Here is a 21,931-nt window from a genome sequence, read left to right as displayed (position 1 = left end):
GCTCGAGTCTAATGGCGTCCCGTCATCCTGGGGACATAAGAAAACGGGTTTGGGATGAACAAAGATCTTTCCCAGGATGCTGTGGGACGCAGTAAACTCGTTCTCGACACATCAGGGGATGCACTCTGTTATTTCTCTGATAAAGCTTCAATGTTTACAACAAATCCATGTTAAAATCATCAGGAGGAGAGCTAGCTAACATTAGCTGTAGACAGCTGGTGGCGGTAACTGACTGCTGACGGAGGTTACACTGAGTTACATAATGATGCATTCAAGCTCTCCTCTGTTAATATTAGTGTTGGGCGAAGGTACATTTTAACATTCTCATAATGTGTTCAAGTATAACCTTGAAAAATGTAGTTTTTGGCAAGAAACTTGAATAAAAACAGTCGTTTGAAGGAGAAATTTGTTGATGCTTTCACACTAATATGAAAATATATACAGTAAAATAACTTTTGAGGCAGATATTTTTTAAAAAAGGTTTTTAATGTGAAAGAAGGTTATTTTAAAGGTCGTTTCATTAATTTGTATGATTGCATTTGTGCTCATTCGAAGGTAGTTTGAAGGACTCAACGACTTTAAAACAGTTATTTTTTATTATAAAGATTTCCTTGTTTCCCTGACACAAAGAATGCTTAACAGCAAAAACAAAATAAGCAACAATAAAAACATTGGTATCGGCCATCGGCCATCAGCTATTGACCATCAGCTATTGACCACTGTCCATCAGCTATTGACCATCAGCTATTGACCATCGGCCATCAGCTATTGTCCATCAGCTATTGACCATCGGTCATCAGCTATTGACCATCAGCTATTGACCATCGGCCATCAGCTATTGACCATCAGCTATTGACCACTGTCCATCAGCTATTGACCATCGGCCATCAGCTACTGACCATCAGCTATTGACCATCGGCCATCAGCTATTGACCATCAGCTATTGACCATCGGCCATCAGCTATTGACCATCAGCTATTGACCACTGTCCATCAGCTATTGACCATCGGTCATCAGCTATTGACCATCAGCCATCAGCTACTGACCATCAGCTATTGACCATCGGCCATCAGCTATTGACCATCGGCCATCAGCTATTGACCATCAGCTATTGACCACCGCCCATCAGATATTGACCATCAGCTATTGACCACTGTCCATCAGCTATTGACCATCGGCCATCAGCTATTGACCATCGGCCATCAGCTATTGACCATCAGCTATTGACCATCAGCCATCAGCTATTGACCATCGGCCATCAGCTATTGACCATCAGCTATTGACCATCAGCTATTGACCACTGGCCAAGTTGTCATTTTAAACGTCAGTTTCAGCCCAGAATTTCACATTGGTGCATCCCTAGTTACCTGGTGAACTGTTTACCATGTTTAGCATCTTATTTTTGTGTGTTAGCATGCTAACACTTGCTAACTGTCACTAAACATAAAGTTATTTGGAGTGTCATTAGTTTAACATGTTTGTGGTGCTGTGTGGAAATTAAAGAGCTACCCAAAGTTATTAGGGTTCATCCTCTGGGGAACATTAATGTCTGAATGAAATTTCATGTCTATCCATCCAATAGTTGTGAAGACATGTCACTAAAGCCCCAAAAATGTCAACCTCAGGGTGGAGTGAAATGAAAAGTCAGGGATGACCAAAGTTCGTAGGATTCATACACGAGTTTCTGTGCAGTCCATCCACAAGTTGTTGAGATATTTCCGTCTAGACTGAAGACAGAAAGACGTTCATTAACTGTAGCTGTCAAATAATTGTAGTGGGATAAGAATATTGTTACATATAATGGGAGCACTTGCAGTGAAGGTGCACTTCCTTTGTATCAAAGTAAATGTACATAGTTACTTTCCACTTCTGGTATAAAGCATCACAGCCTGGACCGGTCATGTGCACATAAAAAGATAACGATACAGAATTTCTCGTTGCAGAATTTCTCAGATTTGGTTCATTGTCATTTGGATCCAAGCTGCTGTGTGCAGTTTAAATCTGAACTCTTTTCCTCTTTCCTTTCCCTCACCATTCAGCAAACACCTCCAACGTCACCCTCTCCAGCCTTGCGGAAATTGAGGAGTACCAGACGATGAACCACTGGCCCATCTGCAAGGACCAAGATGAGATGCTGAACTTGGCTTTCACTGTGGGCTCCTTCCTTCTGTCTGCCATCACCCTGCCCATGGGCATCGTCATGGACAAATACGGTCCACGGAAGCTCCGACTTCTGGGCAGGTAAGGCTACAGAAGAAAGTCTTTCATCTTGATGTGATACAACGTTGGATGGTTTTGGTATGTTTGGTATATTTATTGCTATATTCTGTGTGTTCCCAGTGCCTGCTTTGCCTTCTCCTGCCTCCTCATCGCCTACGGTGCCAGTGATCCCGCTAGTACGTATCTTAATGTCATCTCACATACATCACTTTAATGGCATCATATGGCGCCACTGACACGCACACTGCTCTCAGTCATGTTGTTCATGCCAGCAGGCCACAGTGTTGGGCATGTTTACACATACAGCATATCGATTCATTGGTGACACTTTAATCAATCATGCAGGACGCGTGTGTGTTACTTTGCGTCAGCAGAGAGGCCACACCTGTCTGTGATTCACTAATCTGCTCTTTGTCCTGTAGATCTGTCCATCCTGATCTTCTTTGCTTTGGCGATGAACGGGTTTGGAGGCATGTGCATGACCTTCACTTCTCTCACAGTGAGTATAGATTTATTTATCGGCTTTGATCGGCGTTTATTCAAACACAACACCCAGGTGAACATGCAAACTTTAGCCCCTTACCTGATGAGATGCAATGAAACGCCACCACAACATATCGTCCGTCACCACCCAAGCAGCACTTAAGAGATATATAAAAAGAAGTAACCATAAAATTTTCCCCAGGCATCCATGCTGCTTTCGACTGTTTATTAACCTGTTTTTAGGCCTGTTAATGGCAATTAGAAAGGAGTCTATAGCCGATTTTTATGGTTTTGCCCGGGTCTAAAAAATGTGCGTACAGGCACACATTCTGGTGGAAAAACGGGTCTGACAAGTCCCGCAGTAAGTTACTACAAGTCATAGATTTTGCAAGGATGCACAAATACATTTCTTGGTACCACTTTGTCTTATGACCCGACACTGTAATGAGGTACTGTGTTAGTTTATTCAGCGCCTGGCAAATTAAGAAAAAGTCCCCAACTCGAGGCAGACAACACTGCATGTCAGAGAGGCAGTTTCTAATAAAATATGTCAATATCAGCAAAACAGAATAGCGTAACATCTAGATATGATATGACAGGAAATGAAATGGAGAGTAGCGGATAGAGAGGAAGAGATGTGAAGATTTCAAGAGAAAAATTGTGCCAAGAAAGAAGAGGAGAGAGATGACAGAGTGGCTGGAGAGTGGATCAGAGCACTGTGAAGAGACACTTCATTACACACTGATGAGGAGAGGACAAAACGACAGGGTCAGTGGACAGAGACTCAGAGACGGGCGGAAAGACAGATGCATGACAGAGAGGGAAGAGACGGACGAAGGCGGAGACAGATGGCTGAGCGGTTGACAAGAGACTGCTGCTGGGTGAAAGGGGCCGAGGAGCGATGTGCAGACATGAGATGAGGGAGTGATGGAGAGGAAGAAGAAAGCCAGTGGTCAGGATGATCTCATCAGGGAGGGAAAGTGCTGCATCACAGGAGGGGCCACGTGAGACGGAGAGACTTCAGAGAGAGGGTGGTTAAAGAGAGCGGGTCTGCATTAGTAATTTATTATTCACTCCTGCTCTGCTGCTCTGGCTGGGAGCCAAAAAAAGACCTCTACTCATTATTATTTCATCCACACATGGATCTACAGTGTGTGTGCGTCTATAGTGCAAGTCGACAGATGTGTCATTGTTCTAGCAGCACAATAGAGATCAATTTGAAGGTGTACAAATGTTCTGAGACACGATTTTCTACGACAAAGTAGTCAATGATCTGTCTCATAACCACAACATCAGATGTGGATTGTTCATTATATGTTACTTAGCTAATGCATGGTGGGTAATTCTGTGCAACGCAGTCGTTTGCAGCCACAACAGTCTGTTACTTTATCACAAAACACCCGCAGAGCAGCGACAGACTGCCACACAAGAGACAAACAGGAAGCAGCAACAGGGGAACTGACTGAGTGTGTTTGTGTTTGAGTGCGCCTCCCCACCCATGCTGCGCTGTTTCCTATTCAGGCGGCCTACTGGGACCCTGACTGACACACAAATACACACAGAAGTCACTCAGCTGGTTTCATCCCACTGTGCCCCCCCCACCCCCCACCCCACCCTGTGTCTCAGTCTTTAGTCTCAGCCCGGTTGTTTTTGTCTTCTCCAGTTTCAGCTGCTCTCCGTCAGCAAGGCTGGAGCTGCACACAACTGTCAAAACTGTGCTGTGTATATACACAGTACTGTATGTTACTGTGTCAGCAGTGTGTGTGTGTGTGTGTGTGTTGTTTTAGCTGTTGAGTGCCTCAAACATACAGTAGGCTGAGTTATAGCTCCCTGCAGGCCTCGACAAATGTTTTCTTTATACCACTGCCTCAGTGTGTGTGTGTGTGTGTGTGTGTGTGAGAGAGAGATCAAGGCAGAGTAAAGCAGTATTTGTACTTGTGTGTAGAATCAACACCACACCTACACCACAGTCTCTCTGTAGGCGCATATCCTACAATGTAGCGTGACATGCACCTCCCCAGAAGTGCAGCTACACGACGCGGCGACGCAGACTTCCTGTTTATTTTTAAAACTGAAACCATTTCCTGCAGTAAAAAATCTGAAGTTTTGTTTACTTTTATTTCACAGATAAGAAACAATAAAGTATGAAGAAAATAAAGCCCCCTCACAACGACGTTTTAAATCCCGTCTGTGATTTATCCTGGTTTCATATGAGTACGGCTAAGTCCCCGAGCTAATATGCTACAATAGTTAGCATGTCATATATGTGAGGAAAATATGTCTAGTACAAGACAGTTGTTTTGTCAGTGAGCTGTAGTTGAGCTGAAGTTTGTAACGCTACTTTTGTTAAATGTTGCTGTTGTCCCTGGCTTCATATGAGTACAGAAAAACTCAGCTAGCTGCTAGGCTAATTTAAGCAATGTAAAATGCCATAGGCTCGTGCTAATAACGTTAGCATGTTGTATTTGTGGGGAAAATGTGTCCAGATAAAGACAAGTGTTTGTCTGTGAACCTTGCAAGTCATAATGGAGCCGAATTTTGCACTTTTATTTAATATCGTCGCTATTTAATCACCAAAGGATCCACGATACGATATTATCACGATACTTAAGTCACGATACAATGTTATTGCGATCATAAATATGCTGAGTATTGCAATGAATTCATTGCGATTTATTACCTTTTTTCAACTGTAAATCATGTCCCTAAAGGAAAACTTTGTCAACATCTGTTTTATCTAATAAGATGAATATTAATATAACGAAATATATAAATATCAGCCCTTTTTTTCGTAGCAGCAAATGTATGTAGTGCACTGAAAAAGCAACTGATTATATTATTCTAGTAGGCTACTTAAAATTTAATTTGTATTTGTAATATTAATAATTTATACAATAAAAAAAACGATACTCTTACTTCTTATAGTTCTCTGTTCTTTACATCAGAGCGTCTGTAACGAATCACTTTCCTCTCGGGGATCAATAGCACAGGCTACGCACAACTATAAATCAGCCTTGAGCAGTGAGTGATATTTTGTGGATGCTCGGCTGAGGCTCTTCCCTCTCGCTGCCCTTTCCTGAATCTCTGGGTCACGGGTCATTACCGAGGAAAACAACTATTTTAAGAAGCCTGTAACCTTCTGGTTACGTCTCAGGGGGTGAAAAGCTCTGACGCAGCATCTCAGGCATCCTTTGTAACTGCTCAGGTCAGGCTGACCTGCTCAGATCACCCAGTGTGAGACGTTAAGTGATTTAGAACAAGGCATATCTTTCATCGTCGTCTTTCACCACTGTGCTTTTAATTTTTTTTGCCTCTCCTTCTTTCTCGGCACCTCTAATGAGCTCAAAGAGTAGTTTGGCTCCATCCCCTCGTTCTCTGTTATTTCTTATCTTTATTGTTGCATGTGGATGCACATTCAGCACTCAGAGTCCCGGCGATGGAAGGAGGAGGAGGAGGAGGAGGAGGAGGAGGGTGGAGTGTTTCATTCCATCTCTTTCTGTGCTTGTAAACAGCTTCATGTTACAGAGAGTCTCTCCTCCTTTCTAGCCAGACGTTAACACACACACACACACACACACACACACACTGCCTCTACATACAGACATACATACATACATCAACGCCCACAGACTTGAAGCTCCTCCTCTTGTTCTTTATGGCACGTGTTGGAGCCCCCTGTGCTTCCTGGGTTTGCTTCCCCTACTCGCTGCCATAATCTACTTTCTATCTCTAATGTGTATTTCCTCTGTTCCCAATCCCCCTTTTTTTTGTGTCACTGGACCATCTGGGAACGCTGTTAAAGGCTCACTGATCGTCTGGCTGATGCCCCCTGCGTCACAGACTGGTCATAGATGTGGCTTTTAGTTGAGAAATCTCAATGTCCTGCACATTTTCTCACAAACACACACAGTATTTGATTATACTGGAGGACAGGATGGGAGCAAAAAGGCAGTGAGATCAGTCTGTGGATTATTTCTACCATGCTGGAGATGGCGGGGTGAGATGGAGGAAGTACAGTATATGCCTTGTTTACTCCACTGGACATTAAATGGAAGGAAGGGAGATGTGAGAGGAAGAAAAAGAGATGAATGAATGCCAGAGGTCAAGTAATTTGAGATCCGAGCCGGCCAGACAGAGCAGCAGTCGCTGATATGTACGCCCAAGTGGCTCTGTGTAGTGTTGTGAAATTCGGCTCCAGGTGGTTGTGTGTTTTTGTGGTTTTCTGTGCAGCTGGTTCGACTGTAAATTCCTTTCAGACACAGAGGGGTCTTAACACTCGTCTCCACCCTTCCAAAAATTATTTCTGGTGGAAACACTATAACCGGGGATGAAGTCAGTTGGTGTCAGTCCAAAATACTTATGAAGTTCAGCCCTAAAAATTTGAAGACCCCTACGAGGAAGGAGCAAAAAGTGACGTCAGGTCGATGGAAGTGTGCCGTCTGGTGTTCGTCAGCTGGTGTTTGCTAATCTTAAGACGCAGTTGGCTGCTCTTTATGACGGATGGAGTCCTCTCCTATCCTGTATTTCAGGGCAGGACCGGTCACAGCTGGTTCTCAGCGGTCCAGCAGCAGGCGGCTGAAGTTTCCACTTGCTGCAGCAAACCCTCTTCCTTCTTTCGTTTCTCTGTTCTGTGCTCTCAAACGGCTCTGTCCAGTTTCCTCTTTCTGCCCCTCGTCTGAGGCTCAGCATGTTTTCTCACTCCCCGGGCCTCTTTGCTACCTCACGCTCGGCCTTTTTTCCATTTCCATTTTCAACACTCAGCACACACTCTTATCCAGAGAGTCAAAATGTTTGCAAAAGTGCAGGATGGCCAAAACGTTTGCAGTCACAGGGGAAACTTTTAAACTAAGTGAGCATCTAAAGTTGTTAGCAGGAAGTTAGATTCTACTTATGTGATACTCAACTTTAGACCTGTGGGCCAAATGTGGCCCCTGGCAGAGTGATGGGTGGCCCCTGAAACCATTCTTTAATACACAGGTAAAATAAATTGAATCACACTGGGATATACATTAACTACTGCCCTGACAACCACCTACCTGCAAAAGCGTTCTCCATAAATCAAAGCGTTCTTACAAGCAGCTGCTGCCGCTACAGTCCAGGGCTGTGATGACGGGCAGAGAACTTCACTGACGGAAGTGCAAGCTAGCCTGGCGCCATGTTAGTAACGACATACTGTTGTGAGACAAGGGAGATCACTGAAATGAACAAACATTTCTACATATTTGGACAATTTATCAGTTGTCAGAAATTTTGTGTAAATGTTATCGCAGGTCCAGTTTTTCTTTTGATCATCCTTGTAATGTATTCACAACAAACGCGATGCATATTTTTGTGTCACAGTACTCGCTTAGTTCTTGCCACTTAATTGGCGTATTTTGTGTCATTTGTGTTGCGTCCATCGTGTCTATTGTGCCACCTGATGGGAATTCCTGTCTAATTGCGTCTTTACCTTGAATTTACGTGTAATTCACTCGCACAAATTGTTTTACTCACACCAGGATGAACACAACATAAGTTACTAGCGCTGTGTTGTACAACTCCGGGTATTCAGACACCAACATTATCAGCTCCTCCATTTTGTCGTCTTTCTGTTTCCGTGATGCCCGCCCCCTTCTATTTGATCGTTTGATCACAGGTGGATACTGCCAGAAATTTAACACGATGAACTCTGCTCGACACGGAACGCTGTGCATGTTCATGTGGGCGGGCACTGCGTCACGCCTCTACTGCCATGTTTGAAACCCCTTCCTCTCTGCTGCCTTCCCCTCATTGACATGACTGGAGGCTGTGAGTAAAACACGGGGTTGTGAGGGCAGCGTAAGGTGTCAAAGTGCATTAAAAAGCATCAAAATAGAGCTTGTTTATCAAAAACTGTACCAGGGGATAGAGGTCCAGGCTGAGCCCCAAATGTCTGATCCCAGAAACGCCCATGCGTACATGTGCAGGGCCGCTGACTGGCCCCTGACCTTCTGTCATTTTGCAAAAGTGGCCCCAGGGCAACACAAGTTGAGTTTCCTTGTTCTAGTTCATATGCAAAAAAGCTACAGCGACTCATGTTACACTCAGCAGAACACATTTGCATGTGATGACATTGAGAACATGTTCCCAGTGACGGGATAAGGGTTAAAACAAGACAGACCTCGACCGTGGAAAGGGTACCAGTCCTCCCTGAAGCTCTGATGAAATCAACATCTACAAGCAAATATGTTCATTATTATAAGTGGGTCACATGGTGTACAGTGATTCATCTCGCCTGCGCTGATAACATTCAACACTCTTACCCAAACAAGATCGAATCACAGCTGAACAAGTTTCAGCAGGCACCTTATCGTCACCTGAAGTAAACCTGGCTGAAGACACGTTTTACGGCTTTAACTAGCAGCTCTGTTAGGTTGAGCTAAATGTTAAATGTCAGCATGCTAACGTGGTCACAGTTGCTAATTAGCCGGTTGGGTTAAGTGAGTTCAGCTCTCTGAATGTTCTCTGTACAGCCCATTCAAAAGCTGTTCTTGTGCTGGTAAATCCAGGGACATTTAAGAGCACTTACATTGTTCCACAACATTTTGGCAGAGGCTCAAAAGCTGCTGGAGGGCAAACGTCTCTAGATTAGCCCGAAAGCAAAGTTTTTCAAAGAAGACTTTTGCTGAATTCATCTACATAACCCATGCTACAGAATATGTTTCAACTTTAGCCTCCTGCACAAGTTTCCCTGAACTCCTAATCAGAACATGATGCTGACTCATGACCATGTGCCTCTTGTTTTTAATCCCGAGCTTCCTGGATACTGTTCAAACAAAACCCTGGTATGCATAGATCCACTTATTGATGAACGCCTGCATCCCCCCTGAAATAAACCCTCCACCTGCAGCCGCCTCCAACCGAACCCTGATCCCTTATCTCCAGGTGACTGCTCTGACGCTGAAATAGACCTTTAGTGGCTGTCCAAACACTGAGCCCATCTGTGTGTGTACCCTGCCACTCTCTGCATGGATACACCGTGACCACAGAGCTAACAAAAGAGCTATTCAGGGAAGAAGCAATAACAAAGTAGGTGGTTGGTGTTATTATTTTAGAGAGGTATATACACAGGTCTGCTCTCAGTCGCTCACCTGGAGATACACTTATGATCTTATATTTATAATGTCATCAGGGTTAGAGAACTAGTAGGAGTTAGGTGATTAGTCAGGTGTTAAATGAGGTCGTAAAGAGATGAAATTAGATGAAATATCTGGAGCAAACGGTGGGGTGTGTCTGATTAGGGACTGGGTAATCATGTATTGTAACTTGAATGTTGAGAAACACAGGCAGTGCATTCTTTTGATGATTAGAAAGTCACTAAAACAGGCCACTGCTCCCTGAAGGACAATCTTGTTTTAATCTGACAACATCCTGATCTTTAGCTAGCTCCAGGAATGACAATCAATACATGCACAGTTAAGTGGAGCTACAGTTACAGCTCGACCAGGGCTTTTAATTGGACTACTGTCCTTGTCCCAGTATATAAGCACAGGAGGGGAATCAATTTATTGACCCAAGTATGTCCGACTCCTCTACGATAGGTGGAGATATGCCCCCTTTCAGCTTGTTAGTACTGGACCTTTTTCTAGTTGACCTATTACGTCACAGACCAAACAACTGACAAGCTAGTTAGCTAGCTGCTAACTGGTACCATGGTGGACAACCTTTACAGCTCTGTACATTGTCTTGACAACACCAAGTTTTAATCACTTTGGTGATCCCTTAATGTTTGTTGTAGCACCATCATCAGATCACAGTTTTAATTTGTCCAATAATTTGGTTTACAAACTATATTCATCAGCCGTAGTTGTTGGCGCACTTTGTCTCAGTGCTAATTCGCAAATTTTAGCATTCTAACATGCTAAACTAAGACGGTTAACATCCTCCTATACCTGTTACAAACCAGTGTGTTAGCACGTTAGCATGCTGATTGACGCCCCAGGAACAGTGCTGGGCTTTGAAGCCAATTTGACACAGTGGCTTAACCATAGAGTTACAACTGCGGGGTCCATCATGTGACGCCATTGGGCCCAAAAAGGCTTTTCTCCGTAGACTTACAACGTAAAATAGATGTCTGTAAATCGGTGGTTGCACACAAAATAACTTGTTTCACGATCAGAATTAGATCCATCCAGTCCAATAATATTCCAAAAGTCTAGACGAGCTGCACAATTAAATCATTTTTCCCCATTCAAGTTAGCGGAGGGCTAAACCAGAAGTTAGACGCTCAGCCGGCAGAGGTCTCTAGTGTGCTTGCTCTGTGGTAGCCTCACATCACCAGGCTCTTCACGTACGGCGAAGAGCCCGGTTTCCATTCACTCTGAATTTTCTGGTTCCGGTCTAGAGAGCGGATCCGGAATTCACCAAATTCACCAAAGTAAAACTAGTAAAACTTTAAATTATATTCTTTATATTAAAAAGTTTCACCACATTTTTATTAGCTTGGTGCTTTTGTTTTGACGGAAAGGCGCCTCCATCGAATTCCGGATCCTGTCTCTCTTGCCGTGGGCCTGGTTCCTTACCAAAACGGCCACTAAACGGCCCCAGACTAGCTCTATGGGGCCCACAACATATTTCATACCCAGGAAGTCAGTCTTTTTTTACTTTTTGTAGTAAACCCGGAAGCTAAAAACTCTGTCTGGCGAGCAACTCCACAGACAACAGACGCCATCTTGCCATCCAGTATTTAGGTATTATTATAAATCTATGAAACTACCTCACAGAGCACGGCTGTGTCGACTCTTTGTCTTGTTTACCTGACATCAGTGCATTTGTAGAATTCTGCTTCTTTTTAATGAGATTCATGAGCGCTAGCATGATGGAAAATGTGTTTTTATATCTGTAGCTGGCAGGTTTCCACAGGCCCCAAAGATCACCTATAGGCTCTGATGTGTGTTTTTAATAATGCCATTAACATTCATCATGTCTGTCATCTTGTGACTGCACCGTTACTGTGCTGTCAGTTGCTTGTTGTGTGTCTGTTATCGCCCGAGGTTACAGAGGATTCTTTGTCCTCAGATGTCTAACGCTCCCAAACTCACCTGTCTGCCTGACTGATGTGTTATTGACTCCAGCTACAAAAACACTGTTATCTCGTCAAGCGTGACAGCCGCCCCTCCCATCAGCACACCCATGCTAACATTACCCTCACGTTGCCGACCCCATTAATCCTCACTTCTTCTTTTGTGATTAGCAGACCAAACCGGTTTGTGACATGTTTTTGGGAAGCAGTGTTTTCAGCTGACTGTGACTCAGACCTAGTAACCCAGAGAAACTCCCGGTGTGACGTAATCGCTGTGTCAGACCAACGCTCAGCATCATTAGGAGTGGTTTTTACTGGCATGCTGCAACACACACAGATGGTTTGAGGTTTGCACTCTGGCGCTGCACTGGTGGCTCACGTGACTTTGTTGTTCTCTCCCACTCACCCATGCCTTTGGCGAAATGATCGCAGGCGGGTACAGTGCTGAGTCCAGTAAACCTGTTCCCAGACTGAATAAACAAGCCATGGTGTGTTAGTGGAAGAGACATGAAGGAGGTGAATGGCAGAGAGGGTAGCGACTGATTCATCCACACTGCAGTGACCTGACTCCTTTGTATCTGGAATCTACTTGGGGAACTGTTCATTTGAACTGTAGTGCCCTAGGGACCGTATGAAAGTTATTGAGGTGGTGAATTCAGCTGAACTTTATCATGCACTTTGCAAAAAAGCAAGTTTCTTTCAGCCTTTCTCTTGACTTTGAAAAACTGTAGCCTACCGCCCTCCCCACAACATGTCAAAATAACACAACAAATTAGCTACGAATTCTTAAATTGGTACAACTAGTTTTATTGTTTATTCCAAATTAAAGGTCCAGTGTGTCGGATTTAGGGCTGAATGGAATAAAATATAATAAGTACGTTTTCTTTAGTGTATAATCACCTGAAAATAAGAATCGTTTTGTTTTCGTTACCTCAGAATGAGCCGTTTATAGAGCGTCATAGAGCTGGCCTTTGTTTATGAAGACCACCATGTTGCACTTCCATGTTTCTACGGTAGCCCATAACGGACAAACCAAACACTGGCTACACAAAGGGCCGTTTGAGTTTTCGTGTCAGCCACTGTAATAAAGAAAGCCAGTGCCAGAGTTACGCAGACTTGTAACAGTATCAACCAAGATTATGTATTTCCCTGACGTTAGCATGTAGCTACATGTAGCAGTTTGCTTGCAGTTGGGGAAAGAGTGTGTACAACAGCATTGTACAGCTTGTAAACCAAAATCTTCACAACTGGACATGTTCCAACAGGAATACGACCTGAAATCTGGGAGAAATCAACAACATCAGCAGCTAAGTTTATATGTTTGCCTGATATTAGCATGTAGCTACATGTAGCAGTGTATGAAACAGAAACACTAAAGCAGATAACTAGACGAGCTGACGTCATCTTGTAGCCAAACTAGCTAAGACTCAGGCGGCTGTGACTCAGCGTTATAGCGGGTCTTCCATTAATCGGAATATCGAAGATTCGATCCCGGCTCCTCCAGTCCACATGTTGAAGTGTCCTTGGGCAGAGAGAGCAGGAGGGGATCAGCTCACAGAGACAGTCCTTCAGCGCTACGTCAACAGCTGATTCACATCTTCATGTAACTCTTATTGTAACGGTTACAAAGGAAGGCTGATACAGATCATTTTCAGACAGCATACCAAAGTCTTTTCAAAAATTTTCACTTTGCATAGAGCTCTTGCAAAAGACTGGACATAAAAACTGAGCCGTCATCAGTGGCCGGAGGATGAGGAAGTAACAGGGCGACAGTGGGGAAATCTGAACCTGTTGACTCTGCACAGCTATCAAGGCCTTGATGCGTCACGACCACATCAAGTCTGCTGAGCTAGACACAAGCTGAGCTGGTCGTTTGTGTGTCCTCTCCTCTCCTGTACGCCAACTGGGCCAAAGGTCACCTGTCTCCCCCCGCGGTGTTGTCAGTCAGTCAGTCAGTCTGCTGTGAAGTGTCACAAGTGGACTCTTCCAGCTGAGTGCTGCTACAGATAAACAGGAGCGGAGCGCTTGTTATTTTGGATGTCATGGCAGAGACGTAGTAATTTTTGTAGCTCACCTTTGGTCCAATTAATCCGGGGAGTGACGTCTGTGTGGGGTGAGAGGGTTCAAGCAGCTGCCTAACAAGCTGCACCCCCGTGGTGAGCACAGCGGCCGGATGGACCGACAGATGAATACAATGGGAGAGCGACTGGAGAGGAACTCTGAGCGCGGTGTTGCTATTTATGACCCATAATAACGTTACACTCAGATTTCTAGCTCCCTGCCCCCACTTCTTTCACTGCTGTTGACTCCTCCATGTTGAAACTATATGTTCACCAGATGGCATAAATTAAACACCACACTGATAGAGAGACAATAAATATCTGAGCCACATGGCGCTCTCAGTTTACACTCTTTGTCTGTGACTTGTTGAAGACGGCTGTTTACGGTTTGAAGTTAAGAACAGTATGTGCTCTTGTGCCGTCTCAAGATGAGGGTTGAACGTCATTGAGCAAGACCTCTGGCTTTCTGTCTCTGCTCCACTTCAACTGCTGCAACACAAACAAACACCCTGCTGCACATGGGACAGGCCGTACTCTGTGGTGACAGGCCCATCAATACTCTGTAACTGAGAGCAGCAGGGTGAAGTGTTCGACTGGGTACCACTGGATCTTTATGCGGGTTTTAGTGGATTATAGGAAAAGGAAATATGTCAACAAACATTTGTGCACGAGATAACAGATAACAGCTGTCTGAAGAGTTACACAGTCAGCAAACAGACGCAGTTGGCTAACATTAGCCACCATGCGCTAACGGCTTGTACCAGACTGAGTAAAGCAGTATCATTAATTAGTTTAGATAAGAATGAATCTTGTAAGATTAATACGTTTTGTTATGGTTTATATTTTCTAATTGTTAAATGTTTTTTGTTAGTATTTTGGGGTATTATTATTTATTATTTTTTGTGATTGCAGTTATTGGGAGAGTCGGGTCACATGGATATAACGTTATAAGTTGATTCCTTTTACATTTATTTAACGTACTTTTGGATCTCAGCGAATCTTCTCTTGGCGGGTCAGATGAGTTCACCAGCCTCAGCCTCTCAGCAACTTTTAGTTTGTTTCCTGTTGCTACACTTAGTGCAGAAGGGTTTTTTTTTGTTTTTAATTCAACTTTTAATTTGTAAAAGAATGAAAGTGCTATGTCTTCTGTCAAAAATGACACTCCCCCAATCCCAAATGGATCTCTTACAGACTCACTGACTCAAGCCCTAAGCCCTTACAGACCTAGGACCAATTCCATTTTTTGGCCCTTCCCCTTGGTTTTGCGCGTTCACGTGAGGGGAAGTGGTGTCCCAATTCTCCGTCAGGTTAGCTCTTAACCAGGTTAAGAGCCACGACAAGGGCTAAGGGGAAGAAATGGTATTGGCCCTAGGTCTGTAAGGGTTTAGGGCTTGAGTCAACGAGTCTGTAAGGGATCCATTTGGGATTGGGGGATTGTCTCCTGTGAAATCATTTGGATATGTTGTGTTCTTTAATAATGCAGCACAGTGTGCAGAGTCCGTGACACTTTTTTAGAGGCATCAAAGGCAAAAAACTTCACTGAAGCACTGAAGTGACACCCAGAAAGCTTTTTCCTTTGAGTGCTCCAGGGATGACATTTTTCCATAGGCCGACGTGGAAGTCTGTATCGCCCTGGTTCCCTTATCAAAAACCCTTATTGTTCAGCTCGATAATCTTCACAAAATTAACACCACTTTTATGATTTTTGAGGCCTCAATGCAATCGTCAGAGGTTAAAAGTTAATGTCAGGCTATAAATGAACTACACTGTGGTCGCATGACTTAACCTCACCACCACAATGAGGCTGTAAAGCTGTGTTCAGTGGGATGACGTCTCATTTAGCCACCTGTTAGCAAGCGCCTAAGCTTCAAAGTTCAATAGTGGGGAATTTACAATGCTGCAGAACAAAACATGTAAGTCTCTTCAGCGTGTGTTAACCACAGACCTTGTTTCGGATGACTAACTAAAAACCCATTAAAAAAACCTGCTGACTTCAAGATGAGGGAACTGCGAGTGAAAAGATGTAACTCATTTCTGGATTTTAGCTGTCATTACTGAAGGACTCTATTTCCACAGTGAAATCTGAGACCAGTCTGTGTTACTCCTCACACTATCTCTAAGGCTGAGCCCAGACACCCCACAGAGGAAACTCATTTCGGCCACTTGTATCCGCAACCTCATTGTTTCGGTCACTACCCAGAGCTCATGACCATAGGTGAGGGTTGGGGCGTAGATGGACCAGTAAATTGAAAGCTTCGCCTTCTAGCTCAGCTCCCTCTTCACCACGACGATAAAGTCTTACATTAAAATAAGTGTTTTTCAGCTTCGGTGGCTGAAGCAAAGACGCCAATGGCTCAGTCTAGAGCAGTGTTGGGTTCGTCTGTTCAGGGCTACTGTAGAAACATGGTGGTGAACATGCTGATCTCACTAGACAAGGACCAGCTCTCTGTGTGTGTTAATATGAACTTGTTGTGTGTTTAAGTTACTAAACTAATGTGTTGTTTGTGCTCTCTCCGTAGCTCCCCAACATGTTCGGAGACCTGAGGTCGACCTTCATCGCCCTGATGATCGGCTCCTACGCCTCCTCCGCCGTCACTTTCCCCGGCATCAAGGTAACATTTGACTTGTGCTGTCGCCAGATTCTTGATTCACCCCAAAATATTCATTCGACTCGATCCATCGTAGAAGGATTCCTCCTGAGAGGCGATGCTGTAACACAAACTCAGAGACTGTGACGCTGCTCCCTCAAAATGGGATATTGATTCTCCATTATGATGTGTCTGTTTGCGTCTGTCTGCCTGCAGGTGATCTATGATCTGGGCGCCACCTTCATCACCATCCTGATGGTTTGGGCCGCCTGCGCCTGCCTCGTCTTCCTAAACTGCTTCGTCAACTGGCCTCTGGAGCCCTTCCCCGGCCCGGAGGACATGGACTTCACGTAAGACGAATAGACACACTCACTCTCTCATGCACAAAGGCATATAGACTTTTCTGTAGCCTCCAGCTATCACTGTCAGGCAGTCGTAGTAACGCTTCTACCTGACCTCAGGTTATATTTGCTGTAGAGTGCCTGAGCCTAGACGGTCTGCATTCTCCACAGTGCACACACACAAACACACTCACACACAGTAAACTCCAGCGTAATGCAGCGAAGGCCAAGTGAGCCCTACAGACAGGAAAGACTTTAAAACCAGACGATCAGCCGGCTTTTCTCTCAATCACCTGGATCCTTTGCTTCCTCCTGTCGTTTCCCTTTCCCTCTCTTCCTCTGCTGACATTCTCTCGTGCTGCCCTTCTCCCCCTACTCCTCCCTTCATTTGGCAGGTTCCCCTGCTCTGTATTTTATGCTCGCAGTCACCTTTCACCCTCTCATCTCTTCCCGCCACTCCTCCAGGGTGAAGATCAAGTTCAGCTGGCTGGGCTTTGACCACAAGATCACAGGGAAGCAGTTCTACCGGCAGGTGACCACAGTGGGGCGCCGTCTCAGTGTCGGCAACTCCATAAAGCAGCAGCAGCCGGCGACCAGAGACCTGGCCGCACAGGAGGCCAACAAGCTGTGTCTGTCCACTGTGGACCTGGAGGTGAAGTGCAAGGAGAAGGAAGCACGTAAGTCTGGGAGGAAATGTCGAACTGAGAAGTTCTGACATGTTAGGAATCTGTAAGGTGGTAGAGAGAGGAAAAAAGTGCTCCTCGTGCTCAGATGGTCCCGTCCTGAGCGAAGGCAGTCCCACTATTTGTTGTGTCCTCTTTGCCAACTTATAAATATTCATCCGAGCATCTCAGGAGTCAGTCTGCTGGTTGTGAATGAACCGGGCAGGAGGGCAGCTTTGTTTGCCAGATTGTCTGAAAGCGCTGTGACGGACAGAGGCTTTTCCAGACAGACGTCCATCCAACAGTCCTACAAACACTTTATAATATTCTCTAATCAGAGCAAAGTCGTTAAGCTTTTTATTTTCACTTTTACGTACTTTTTTTGTATGAATATGAGTCACAATCCGAGGTTGGCCATATGGAACAGACTTCAAATCAAATCAAGTTGACACAGCTTCTTTAACTTAATTTGTTAGTATTTAAAGGTTATGTATGCAGCATTCAGAGCAGTAATACAGCAGTAAAGATCAGGGCTGCACCTGACTCCTGACTCCCGACCACGAATTTTTATCAGTTGAATCAGATTTGACCGTTTAATATGAATTTGCGACAATTCATTTTTATCCCCTTTCATATAAAGTTTTTAAGTTTTAACGGGGCTCAGTGGGACAGTCAGCATTCATGTAATATAGTGAACAAGCTAACAGCGCTAACAGCGCCAACGACGGATCGGAAATGTACAACAACATTTTTTGCGGACACTAGATATTCATATTAAGTATCTGTGAGCTGTAAATTCACTTCCAAGCAGAAGAGAGAAGATCATGATATCTCAAAGCCTTACTATGGAAAGCTGCTCCTCGTCACATCTGCAGCTCTCTGTACCACAGAGTAGCATGAAAGTCAAGAGCACTCACTCTGTAGCAAAATCTGGGGACCAAAACATGATCGATCAACTTGAAGCAATCTCAGTCCACTGAGGGATCTCCGACTGATGAAGTGGCTGCCCTAGTAAAGACCTAGTGGAGTAATGGTGTCCTGAGCGGAAAATGAAGTCACAAAGTTTTCAAACTGGTTGGCGTTGTCACTCCAGGAAGATGCCACCTTATGTAGGTTTTCGTAGTAAAATACGAATCTATCGTAGAGATAATTCCTCAATTCAACTTCATAAATCAGCTGTTCTTCGTCCATTACGGCCCTTTAAAAGTGAGCGATGGGAATAAATAGAAACATGAAAGTTCAGCTTAAAACTGCACCACTCCGTCACTAGCTGTTAGTTAGGACACCTCATCTCATACGCTCTGAATTTGGTGCAGAGCCCCCCTAAATACATCTTGCTCAGAGTGACTCATTTCAACAACCATAAGCTGAACAATAAATGCATGAACGATGAAAATACAATACACTTCATATCAGCAGCGTCACCTCTCAGCTCTGAAAGGCCTGACCTACATCTGTGCACAGCAATTAGGCACAAACACCCTGACATCCCTAATGTACCTTAAATGCCCCTTTACCTCCGCCCCACATCCACACTAAGCTAACCTCCTTCACCCCGACACCTCCATGCCTCCCCTGCTCCTCTACACCGGGGTCAGGGTCTCCCAGTGGGGGGGTCCTGGTCGCTCCCCTCTCGGTCTCTTTGGTAGCAAACGGACCGTGGAATTGGTTCGGACCCCGTTCTTAGAAAAGCCGCTCAGCAGGTGTGTGGTGTGCGGGCAGGGAGCCAGAGAGGCATTGTTGTGATTTGAGGGCCGAGCATCACCAAGTGTGTGTCCGTGAGTGTGTGTGTGTGTTTGGAGTGCAATCAGGACGCACATGGTTGGTTTCATAACAGCTGGACATGTTCCGTCTGTCAGGAGCTTTAAAGGGGCCCATATTACACACCGGCCCCCTCTCATTCCTCTCTAATTTGGCGGCAGCTGTGCAGGTTGCAGAATATTTACTCATTAGGCATTGTTTCTTTTCCTCCCGTCTCCCGGGAGCTCAAAGGCCTGATTTGAATTTTAATACATGTTATTGTTTTAGTTCTATCAGCAGTAACAAAAACAAATCATGTGGCTGTGCTGAAACACTCAGCGTGGCCACAGTGTTCCAGTTCGGTATGTAAACTACATATTTAAGCAGCGCTGAAGATAAGCAAAGTCTGTTTTTATAATAGATTGCTTCAATTTCAAAATGAAATACATACTGATCAGCGCAGGAGTGTCCGACCACGTCACACTGAACAGCTGTTGGCTTTCCCTGCCGCCACCATGAAGCTGATGTTTGTAGTCTATTGGATAGACTGTCATGAAGAGACATTCACACTCCCTCTAAGAGCATATTGTAAAAGCTAAACCACGTGTAGATTTCATAAGCACAGCCTCACGTGGTCCCCAGTCCAGCTGTGGACTCTTTGATCAGAGGCAGAAACACAGCGCGGGTGTGGAAGTAAAAAATGCAGCGTGTGTAAAAATGCCTCTAAAAAGCGTGACCCGTTACCAAACAATTCCCTTAATTAAGCCTCGCATGGATACCTGTTGTTCTGGGTAATAAACCCATCTGCTCCATCTGTGCACCAACAATTAATTGGTTTGTCCAGCGCGTCACCATCTGGGCACTTGTGTCCAATCTCCATTTAGATTCACAACTTTGATTAATGATCAACCTTTTCCCAGAACCCACCTTTCTCTCAGTCCCCCGGCCGCTCTTCTTCTCCTGCAGGGCGAGACGTGTTACCGTGGCACCCGGGGACCAGCGGGAATATTTAGATGACAACCTCCTCTCCCACCTTAGCAGGAGATTTACCCTGGGTAGGAAGTGAAGTAGGGTAGTTTTCCATCGTGTGTTTGGAAGGCGAAAAGAGACAGAGAATCTTGGGTATGTGTCACCGCTGGACTCTAGTGATGTCTGCGTTGTGTTGATATAAAGAGGACCAGATCGTGGATATCTTCAGAGGTGATCTCTGTTTATTCCTGACAGCAAATGGCGAAAACAAAACCCTCCGTCAAACACAACCGTATAAACTCGACATAAATTAAGTGACACGGCAAAACGGGAGAGGTAAGGCAGGAGGCGCCTCTTTATAGGTGGGGTATCACATATGAACAGGCAGGTTTATGTCAGAGGTGTCAAACTCATTTTAGTTCACGGGCCACATACAGCCCAGTTTGATCTCAAGTGAGCTGGACCAGCAGGGGCGTAGGTTGCGTTTCAACACTGGGTGATATCAATTAGGGCAGTGGTTCCCAACTGGTCCAGCCACTGGGTCGAGATTTCTCCTCAGCCATCAGTTCAAGGTCCCACAGTTGAATACGTTCAGCATCATACATGTGTTTGGCCATGTCATCAGTCTCTGTCAAGTAGCTGTCTGTTAGTCACTCACTCTCACTCACATGACACGATTGTGAGTCACTTGCGGTCCATTTAGAATGGACCGCGACCCAGTTTGGAAACACTGAATTAGGGGATTTGGGGGTTCTCCATCTGAAAACTTTGAGCGTCCTGGTGAAGTTTTATGGACCAATTTGTGCCTTTCCTGCATCAGTTTATGGTGTAAACGTCTTTACAGGGTTCCCATAGTCATGGAAAACCTGGAAAAGTCTTATTTTCCAGGCCTGGAAAAGTCATGGAATTAGCAAAATTCATTGAACATTTTGGAAATCTCATGGAGTTTTGTAGTTTGTAGTAAAATTAGTAGTCACAGTAACCTTCCAGGGATAACCTTCCACCTAACTTAGTCGTGGACATAACGTAGCTCTGATATGTGTCAGCTTGGGGCTGCACGATATATCGTTTCAGCATCGACACTGTGATGTGCAACAGTCACATTTAAGGACGTGCAATGTCAAGTAAGGCAAATTAACTCAACTTATTTGATGCTTGATACAAGTGGAAAACTTGCACAGTTCTCATTCTCCATGACTTATAGCGGCCAAGCCTTCTGCTTTTAGACGTTACGTGTATATGTGACGTAGTGTGGTGGTGTTTGTTATGGGAAGTGAGACTCTGCTGCATGTGTGTGTGGAGAAAAGTGCTGTAACCAGGCCGGCAAGTGCAGCACACACAGTAAAATGAAACTTTTATTATGGGTCCTTAAAAGGTCATGGGAGAGCTTTGATATTTTGTCCACGATTATGTGTGGAAGCCCTGCCTTTAATCTTGTCAACACAACAGTCCTCTGCCTTTTTCCTCTGCATCCCGCCTGAAATCTGCACCCCACGCAGAGCAGTAAAACCACCGCACGACAAGAAGTACAAACACATTCTGAAAACATGCATTTACAGAACAGATGACAAACAGCCTGAGACGTCTAAAGAAAAATAAGTGTCTCAGTTTTTCCACATTCAGTCGTCTCCTGCTCGCTGTTGTCACATGCGCATGTTTCCATACGTTTCCACTCCTGTGCAGAAATGTTGGCATCACCTCACCAGACACAAGTGGAAACTACTGAGGAGGCAAATGAAGTTTATCCACTGCCTTACAAATGTTTTGGCAGAGCCGTATCGATTGATTGTTTCGTACTGAAGCTGCTGATGTTCAGTGTCTTTAAACA

General features: G+C 44.7%; 1 protein-coding gene across 2 annotated transcripts in view; it reads left to right on the top strand.

Moving 5' to 3' along the window:
- Window positions 1-21,931, top strand: part of LOC125889160 (large neutral amino acids transporter small subunit 4-like) — a 133,141-nt gene that overhangs the window by 102,782 nt on the left and 8,428 nt on the right. For both annotated transcript variants that reach the window (XM_049576921.1, XM_049576920.1), the window contains exons 3-8: window positions 2,040-2,241; window positions 2,341-2,396; window positions 2,643-2,719; window positions 16,323-16,415; window positions 16,608-16,741; window positions 17,198-17,409. In XM_049576921.1, coding sequence (XP_049432878.1) covers window positions 2,040-2,241; window positions 2,341-2,396; window positions 2,643-2,719; window positions 16,323-16,415; window positions 16,608-16,741; window positions 17,198-17,409 — 774 coding nt within the window. The remainder of the gene's footprint in view (window positions 1-2,039; window positions 2,242-2,340; window positions 2,397-2,642; window positions 2,720-16,322; window positions 16,416-16,607; window positions 16,742-17,197; window positions 17,410-21,931) is intronic.

The sequence above is a fragment of the Epinephelus fuscoguttatus genome, linkage group LG5 (assembly GCF_011397635.1).
Source record: "Epinephelus fuscoguttatus linkage group LG5, E.fuscoguttatus.final_Chr_v1".
Taxonomy (NCBI): Eukaryota; Metazoa; Chordata; class Actinopteri; order Perciformes; family Serranidae; genus Epinephelus; species Epinephelus fuscoguttatus.
Note: the sequence above shows the minus strand (reverse complement) of the source record. Positions and strands in the feature narration are given on the sequence as shown.